The sequence below is a fragment of the Hipposideros armiger genome, unplaced genomic scaffold (genome assembly GCF_001890085.2).
Source record: "Hipposideros armiger isolate ML-2016 unplaced genomic scaffold, ASM189008v1 scaffold_206, whole genome shotgun sequence".
NCBI lineage: Eukaryota > Metazoa > Chordata > Mammalia > Chiroptera > Hipposideridae > Hipposideros > Hipposideros armiger.
This window is the reverse complement of record NW_017731556.1, coordinates 993,737-1,003,422: the sequence shown is the minus strand read 5'-3', so window position 1 is coordinate 1,003,422 and position 9,686 is coordinate 993,737. Positions and strand designations below refer to the sequence as shown.

Here is a 9,686-nt window from a genome sequence, read left to right as displayed (position 1 = left end):
AAAGACAATGCAATTTAGAGAGGGCAATGGCCGATTTCTTGAATGGGAGAAAAAGAGGTGGGATACAAGGATCACAAATCTCAATATTGACGGCATTATGGACCTGGAAAAGGCTCCTGGGAGAAGTCAGGGTGGGAGAATATTTTGAGGTTGTGTAGGGTCGATTTAAGTGTATGGCAATGAAAGCGGGCCCCGCCCCCCACCCCGGTTTCCTGCTCGGACTCACACGAAACCGCAAGCCCCAGAACCCACGGACCTCTCCACCTGAAAACAAGTAGCCCACACCAAGAGACTGAAAAACTTCTAAACTTTATGTTAAAAGGAACAACGACAATCAACTAGCCAAAAAAGAGCTTCCAGATTCCGTCCCACTCCAGGGCTAACACCCCTAGCCCTGGCTGGCTGCAGGGTCTCCACGGTCACAGTTCTCAGGGCTCCTGCCGGTCTCCCAATGCTGTGTTCCGAAGCGTCAACATGAAGGCCGGTCAGGCGAGATGCCCCGGGTAAGCACTGCTGTACAACGGAAGCTCCAGAAGCGGGAGTCAGGGACAGTCGGTCCACCTGGGGCAGGAGCACGCGAGAACGACGGCAAACGGGTAGAACGCGGGGAGGGAGGTGCTCCCGCTCGGCGGTGACAAGGCGGGGGTCTCAGTTCTCCTCGGGCTTGTCGGCTGGCGGTCCGCAAGGCTGCAGCATCTTCTCCATCAAGTTGAAGCGGACTCGTGCTTTGCTCTCATTCTCCGCAATCGCGAAGTAGTTGAGAAGGTCGAAGTGGCCCATGTAGGAGCAGTAGGAGTCGCGGTGCTGGTTCACTAGCCACTCCCACTTGGTGGTGTCGGCGTGGCCCGTGCCGATGTACTTGGACTGCAGATGCTCCAACTGGCTGTGGATGGTGTAGCGGTCCGTCATCTCGCCGCTTTCCCGGTTGCTCTCAAGTCAGAAGACACAGGCGAGGAGCTACTCGAGAATTTCACACCGGTGAGCGGCCGCTCCGCTAAACCTCCGGATCGGTGCAGTCGCAGGCGAATGTCGTCACCACGTCGAAGCTGCGTGGACTCGCGGTCCAGGCTCTCAGAGGCGGAAGCGGAAGTGTATTCTGTCGCGGTATTGGAGTTGCCTAGGCGACGCCACAAGTCTCCGCCCCCGTAGAGAGCCCTGCTCCCTGCGGAGACCGTTGCATGATGGTTCATTTAGTGGCCCTTTTGCTAACAGGGAGCTTTGCATGCTGGGACTTGTGGTCTCCGAGGCCTCGTGGAGGCATGCTTCAGGGATTCCTTCTCGCGGTTCAAGAGGTCTTAGGCGGCCTAATAGGGGACGGCGTGTGGGAGGTGGCTGTTGTCCTTGCGCTGTTTGGGGCTGACAAGAAATGGGAAATTCAAGTAAGGGCTATGGGCAATTGGGAAAAAGAGCTCGGTATAATTTTGATTTCGGAGCTAACGTGGTGGTAGACACTTCACAACTAGGGGTAGATCACCCTGAAGTGTGTGGAGACGCGAATTCTGGTCCCAACTAGGTCTCTTACAAATGGTGTGGTGCGAACGTTATTGCCGCCGTTTCCTGCACGGCAATCACTGTACACAGTACCAGTTCCAGCACGTTCCGGCTTCCACAGCAAGCCCCTCCTTCCTCTGGAGCTTATTTTGACATCCTCCCTCCAACTCATCACCCCACCCTACCCGCTCCAGCCTGTACTTCTCTACGTTCCGTGCTGCTCGCCTCTCCAGTTCTTTGTACAAGCTGTTCCCTCTGCTTGGAATGCCTTTGTACCCTTGGCAAACACTTCTCCCTTTAAGTCAGCTCAAAAGCATCTCCTTGAAATCGGCTTTGGCTAATCCAGACAGATGTAAATTCTCCTTCCTCTTTGCATCTTGTACGTCGTCTCTTTGTTATTGCTTTAGATAATTTTTGGCTTAAGAATTTTCTCACGCGAACACAAACTACTTCAGAAAGTTTACTTTTTTGATGGTGTCTTTTATGTTCTTTTATGATATCCTCATAGCCTGGCAGAGATTGTATTCTCAAGAAACATTTGAAGCATAGACAAACAACTGCATGCCAGTCAAATAGAACTCTTTACTGGGAGCAAGATAATTTAAAAATAGTTTTATTCTGATACAAAGTTGCAGACTAATTAATATTGTACTGAATACTGGAAATTTTCTAAGTAGNGGGAAGGGATTAGACAGCATAAATAGGTAACTACAATATTGCCACAGGGATATGAAAGACAGTTCGGGGAATATAATTCATAATGTAAATATTTTGTAGGGTGTCAGCTGGTCACATGTCTTGTCAGGGAGACCACTTCATGGATAGGGTAGAGGCTTGATCACTGCACTGTACATCTGAAGCTGATGTTGTATAATATTGTATGTCAACTATAATTGAATATATATATAGTCACTGGACGTGGAGTATAGTGTGAGAGTGGAGTCAGTGGAATTGTAATAGGTATGTATGCTATGGGGCAGCGGAATGGGGGAGGGAGGTTGTCACTTTGAGGGGTAAAAAGTATAACTATTGCACTGTGTTGGACACCTGAAACTAATTTCAAAAAGAAATGCTGGCTAGGGGGTTAGAGAACAAATGGAAACAGTGAGAGGGAAAGGGGGTGAGTGGCAGGAAGGAGGAGCGAGAAGCTGAGGTGGGTCCAGCTGGAAACTACAGAGCAGAAGGAGCTGCCTTGCAGAGCCCGAAGTGTTAATGAGTCCGTCGCCTCGTATCCTCAGCAATTGTTTACTTGTCTTCTTCCTCTTGGACTAGGAGATCCTCAAAGGGTGTGAGCCTGTTTTCCTTGGTGCAGGTTCAATAAACATTGATTAAATAAATGGCTAGTAGTAAAGGTTTTGAAAATAAGAACCTTACTTTTTTAAAAAAAATTTTTTTCTATATTTTATTGGGGAATTGGGGGAGGGGAACAGTGTTGGGGAATTGGGGAAGGGGACCAGCCAAGTTGTTGTCCTTCCATCTTAGTTGTGGAAGGTGCAGCTAGCTCAGCTCCAGGTCCAGTCTCCATCTGGCCACCTGTATGCAGCTCGCGGCCACTCAGCTCAAGGTGCCATGTTCAATCTTAGTTGTGGGGACGGAGAGGGGCACGCACCCATCATCCCATGCGGGAGTCAAACCGGCAACCTTGTTAAGAGTGCATGCTCTAACCACTGAACCATCCGGCCGCCTGATGGCAGCTCAGGGCAGCTCAGCTCAAGGTGCTGTGTTCAATCTTAGTTGCGGGTGGGCATAGGCCCACCATCCCATGCGGGAGTAGAACTGGCAACGTTGTTAAGAGTATGTGCTCTCACCAGCTGAGCCATCCTGCCACCTTTTGGCAGCTCAGCTTGGGCGCAGTTCACTGGCCCATGTGGGAATCGAACCAGCAACCCTGTTGCTCAGAGCTCGGACTCTTAACCAACTGAGCCACTTGGCTAGCCCCAAGAACCATACTTTTATATGACAATTTCCACCTTTCAAAACACATGCTACATACATATCTATGCCCTGAGGGGGACATTTTGCCCACACCTGAGGAGACATGCATGAGGATGCTCATTGTGGCATTGTTTGAAATAGAGAAACGCTGGAACTAAGTGCCCTTAATCAGGGAATGGATACATAAACTGTGGTGTATTCCCATGGTGTAGTATTAAAAAGAACGTCACTACATATCTGTGTCTCTCAATCAGGATAGATCGCAGAAATATAATGTGTGGAAAAAAGCACAGAATTACATGTACAATATAATACTGTGCATTATGTCTTGATAAAGCAGTGTGTATGTAATACATGTATACAACTTGATTAAGACATAATTCACATACCATACAATTCACTCATTTAAAGTGTACAATTCATTGGTTTTCATATATTACATTATTAATTTTTTTAAATTTGGTAAAATACATAATATAAAATTTGCCATTTTAGTAACTTTAGGTGTATAATTCAGTAGCATTCATTACATTCACAATGTTGTGCTGCTATCACCACTATATTTTCCAAACCTTTTCATTACCCTAAACAAAAATTCTGAGTATAGCATACGGAATATAGTCAATAATATTGTAATAACTATGTATGGTGTTAAGCGGGTGCTAGATTTATCAGGGGGATCACCTCTTAAGTTATATAAAAGTCCAACCACTGTGCTATACACCTGAAACTAATATAATATAGAATGTCAACTGTAATAGGAAAATATAAATAAATAAATAAATAAATAAATAAATAAATAAATAAATAAATAAATAAATAGGAAAAAAGAACCTATTAACTATTAAGCAATAACTCCCCATTGTGCCTCCCCACAACTCCTGGTAATCACTAATCAACTTTCAGTCTCTGTGAATTTACCTTTCTAGATACCTCATACAAATGGAATCATACAATACTTGTCTTTTTGTGTCTTGCTTATTTCATTTAACATAATATCTTCCAGATTTATCTATGTTTGAGCATGTACCAGAACTTCATTACTTTTCATGATTGAATGATATTCCACTTTATGTACATACCATATTATGTTTATTCATTCATTTGTTGATGGACACTTGGATTGTTTCTACCTTTTGGCTATTCTGAATAATGCTGCTATGAACATTGGCGTACAAATATTTGTTTGAGTCCTTGCTTTCAATTCTTTTGGTGTATACTTAGAAATGGAATTGCTGGATCCTATGGTAATTATATGTTTAGCCTTTTGAGAAAAAGCCAGTTTCATTTGTATATTTTTAAAAACACAGTATACTTCGACATATATATGTATGTATGTATAAATCACATATGCATACAGACATAGGTTTGGTCTAATGGGTATCCTGGAAGAACACTCATAGAAGGTATTATTTTGGTGTTAAGGATGGGTAAACATGAGGAGAGAGGAAAAAGTAGGCTGGGAGTAGTAAAAGGAAATGGTAGTTTTATCTGTAAAAGTTTCATTCTTTAGAAGGGCTACATATACATATATTATTTGCAAAATTATTTCAAAAATAGGAAAGAAGGAAGCAAATTTGACAAAATACAAACAGTTGTTAATTTGAGGTGGAAGGAATGTTATATTATTCTTTGTACCTTTATTTTTTTAATTAGACAAAATTTTTCTTAAAAGTACATATCATTTGATCCTCATGTCAAAATTGATGGAGGTAGGACTGTGATATTATACTCATTGTAAAGGGCAGACTGCTAGTTGAGGGCTTGGACAAAGAGGCAGGCTGAGGAGGTAAACACCCTAATCTCTCTTTTTTTTTTTTAAATTGGGGAAGAGTGTGTTTTTCCAGGACCCATCAGCTCCAAGTGAAGTAGTTGTTTCAATCTAGCTTTGGAGGGTGCAGCTCAGTGGCCCATGTGGAGATCAAACCGGCAACCTGGCTGTTAACGAGCACTGCTCTCTAACCACCTGAGCTAACCGGCCACTACCGCCCTAATCTCTTTGAAGCTATGTACCTGAACACTTAAAATTACCCACTTTATTTTTTCCCTATTTTTAATGGTATGAGACAGTTCTGATTTGAAGGCCACTGCATTTGTGAGGACATGAGGGAATTAAGGATACGATTCTTTCAAGCTGCAGGATAGAGTGATAGGAGGGAAGGCTGGGGGACAAGACTAACAACTAAGAACAGTGGGTAGGAAATGAGGGAAGTGGAGAAAAGGAAGGATTGTGGGGTAACACGGATCAAAGAGAGAGAGAGCTTCAAAGGGCCATTTGTACAAACTGTGCAGTGTGAGATATGAGATAGTCTTCTGTTTCTTGATTTCTTACTAGCATCCATCACCCCTTCCCATTTTTCACTGTTTCCAACTGAGTGGGCAGGTATATTTTTATTACAGGTAAGGAAAATGAAGGACATGGGGAGGCTGGAAGGAATTTGGGATATGAAATAAGCAGCCAGTTCAATTAAGAACAAATTGTCATCTCTCTGAAGTAGAACAACCGTTGGCTGCGATCATTCACTGCTGATGCTTTATTAGTATAATCCTCCAGACACTAATACATTAGTGAACAAAAATGTCCAAAGTCCTCAATAACATTGTTTTTTTATTCATGCCCTTGACTTGGAAAAGAATGAGACTTAGATAGCTTCATAACTAATCTGTGCAATGTAATTGCCTCTTTTCTTTCTAATATTTTTGCTAGTCTTGGGAAAATGAAAGGCATCAGAGCTGAGAACAATGAATTCTCCTCTCACAAAGGTATTCATTTTCAGCTGAGGGCATTACAATCTAAGGAGGAAAGAAAAGTACCTGTGGTTATGGGTTCCACCTACACCCTGCCATCAAATTCATTTTCTTCAAGCCCAGGGCTGAATATATCATTTCCCTATTCAAATTTCTTTCATTGTCAAAAGCTGTATCTCCCCAAAGAAAAATTTCTCCAAATTATCTTGGTAGGTATTTCTTGAGAAAAGGAACTCCAAGATCAAAAAAGTTTAGGAAATGAGTTAAGCAAAATTTCTTACTGCAGAACTTTAGAAAACCAACCTAAAGCATAATTTCCCAAGGTATGGGGCCTTCCTGAAACTTATTTAATCAAGATATTTCCTTCTCTTTACTCTTCCCCCTCCCCCCCTCAAAAAAAAAATCCACCCATCTAAAACTTTTCATGGAACTAGAATTCTGTGAAGCAGTTTTGGAAATCTTGAGCTACCCTATGGAGAGCCTGGAAGCTGGCATCAGACCTGAGTGTAAATCCCACTCTTACTACTTACTAGCTGAGTGATATTAAGAAAAAACTTAATGTCTCCTATGTGTGTTTGCTGATTGGAAGAATCAGATAATAACCTTCCCCGGGTTGTTGTGTAGATTAATTAACATTGTTATCCTAGGATTTAGACCTTCACTTGCTTTTCCAGCTTTATGAAGAAAGCAGGAACCATAGAGTGGAGGACCCTATAAACCACAAGAAGTTATTGGAAGTTATGGAAAGGTTCTAAGTAGGAATGAGTGGCTTGAACTCTCCTGCCCTTCCTAGGGTAGCTGGTAACATCATCCCCAGAGGCTCATGCCTTGCCCTTGTCTACACACATATAAAACCTGCTTATCACTCAAGGTCCTGCTCAAGATTCTTCCTCAACAAAGTCTTCATCCACTCCCTCACTGGCCGTTTGCAATGATCTCTTCTTGTGAACTCTAGAGCCTTCTTCTCTAAATCATTCTTTAGCACTTAGCACTTGCTGCTACAGATCAGGGTTATTTATGTGCTGCTCTATTTATTTCCATAACTAGCATCCTTTTAAGGGTAGGGTCCACATCTTATCTCCCCTCCCCCTTGTAAGCATAATACAGTCATCTGTAGTATTCACTAGATATTTTTCAAGCGAAAAACACATTCATCACTTTATAGTTCACAAAGTGGCTTTCTAATTACATCCCTGTAAATAAATATAGAGTTGATTTTCTCCTAGGTTAGCAGGGATCTACAAGTTTAGAGCTCTTTCCAAAAGTCATTTCTATCAGAGCATCATCTGCTGCCCTCCTGTGTTTGATACAAATAAAATTTTATACCAGAACAAAAGAAAATAACTGACTCGATTAAATTTATTTGGACTATACTTTGTTTACTTTCAGATCCTTGAATGGAATTTTTTTCCACACGAATTATTATTCATCCCATTAAAATGACCTTTATTCAACATATTTCAAGTTATATTTTTACTTAGAGTTAGTTCCATGATAGGAATTTTCATATGGTGCTGATATTCCTTCAGTATAGTTCACTAAACTTTTAATATTTCTATTTTTTTATCTGAGACAGTAACTGATTTTAAATTATTCTAATATGACTTTTACATACTAGACCTACTTGGGCAAGAGTATACTCAAGACTTTGTACTTTGTTACTAAAAAGACCTGGTTTAAATCCTGGCTTAGCCACATCGTAATTGTGTGACCTTGGGCAAATTACTTACCTGAACCTATTTCATCTGCAAAACAAAGATAATACCTCCCAAAGATCACTTAAGATAAAACGCTTAGCACCCCATAAAATCTGTCAATATGTTAGCTATTATGACTATCTAGAAAGCATGTTTTCAAACATCTTTTCTTTGGTATTACTTATTTTGGTGAAGTTGAAGTCTACCTGAGAACATGAATTAGTCTGGGCCCAGCATATTATCTGGACTGAGTCCTATCTTCCCATATTCAAGACTCAGCATTTACTAAACACTTGTCATGTGCCAGGCACAGTGCTCCATACTTGAGATACATCAGGTAATAAAACAGACCCAAACCCTTCCTTGCCCATGTGGAATCCAACAATATAAATCCCAGCCAGTTCATGAGGTCTTTCTCTAAGTTATTAACTTCCTTGTAAAATCTTGCAGTTCTTACTGTCCCCATCACTCACTTGCTTCTTTAGGAGACCCTATACAATATACTCGGTGCCTTCCTCCCTATCTCCAGTGCAGGTTCTCGACTCTCCTGGTCTACTGCTACAGCCTCCATTAAGGACAGGGGCTCACTCTCATGCCACTTAGTACATACCTTTATCGAGTTTTATAAGGATGGGGATTCACAGCTTGCCTCTCTCCTTCCTACTCTTTAAGATAAGGTGGAAAAAAGCACTAGTGTTGATCCTTTTATTTAATCTATTACAATCTAGTCTCTTTTACATTATTATCTGTCTAATCTCAACACAGCAGCCAGAGGGATCCTCTGAAACAGAAGTTCAGTTGTGTTCTGTGAAGTGATGGCCCATTTCATTCATTTTTTGGAGAAAATGTCTGCCAAATACTGAAGTCTAAATAACCATAATGTAATCTACTCTCGGTCTATCCTTTTTTTTCCAATTAACACTGGTGGGAAAGCAATTTCAGGGAATCCGTAAAAGTAGATTTTTTCAACACTATTTTCATAATACTAAGATGTCATTTGCCATTTCCACTGCATTAACATTTGTCCAGATGGCACAAAAGCAATAGTGAAAACTACTGGCACTTAGCACGAAGCAAGGCAGTGGCACCAAACTACCAGTTGTCATTGTATTCTCCACTGCCATACATTTCTCAGTAAAAACAATCAAAACATCAACTCAGTTTCACTTAAAACTGTTCTTGATGAAGCAGTAATAAATATTAATTTTATGAAATCTTAGCCCTCGAGGATACATCATTTTTTTTTCATGTGACAATACTGGTAGTAGCATAAAGCACTTCTGATGCCACCAAAAGACAATGGTTTTTCTCAAGGAAAAGCACGCTATTATTTGAGTTGCAAACTGAGCTGTTTTGTTTTTTCCTCAAGGAATACCACTTTTACTTGAACGCACAACAAATTATAGTTATTTAGAACTGGGTATCTGGCAGACATTTTATTGAAAATGAACCAAGTGGACTTGTCACTTCAAGGAAAACAAGAGTATTTGCTACCAGTGATCAAATTTAGACTATCAAGCAAAAACTTAAAATTGTGAAAAACTTACACTATCACTGAGTTTTTAGCATCCCAATAAGACTTTCCTAATGAGTTGTGATATTAATAAAAGTGAATTTTTATATGTATAATTAAATGTGTCAACATTAGGAAGTTCTGTATAACTCAGTGAGCCAATACTTTCCAAACAACTGATGCATGTCACAAAACCACGTATGGGTAAAAGATCCCTTCAAAGTTCAAGACAAATGAATAAATTTTAATGTAATAGAGAATGAAAAGTTCATTGATCAGCTTCCATGTTGCAACTAACTTTT

At 40.9% G+C, this 9,686-nt stretch overlaps 1 protein-coding gene across 1 annotated transcript; it reads right to left on the bottom strand.

Annotated features, from left to right (window-relative positions):
- Nucleotides 1-290: 290 nt before the first annotated feature.
- Nucleotides 291-1,044, bottom strand: SF3B5 (splicing factor 3b subunit 5). The gene has a single exon (XM_019653746.1). It carries the CDS (start codon nt 907-909, stop codon nt 649-651), a length of 261 nt encoding a protein of 86 aa, XP_019509291.1. The 5' UTR covers nt 910-1,044; the 3' UTR covers nt 291-648.
- Nucleotides 1,045-9,686: the final 8,642 nt, after the last annotated feature.

Bases quoted from the DNA above. Each gene is read 5' to 3' on its own strand.
- SF3B5 (XM_019653746.1), bottom strand. From the start codon at position 909: ATGACGGACCGCTACACCATCCACAGCCAGTTGGAGCATCTGCAGTCC.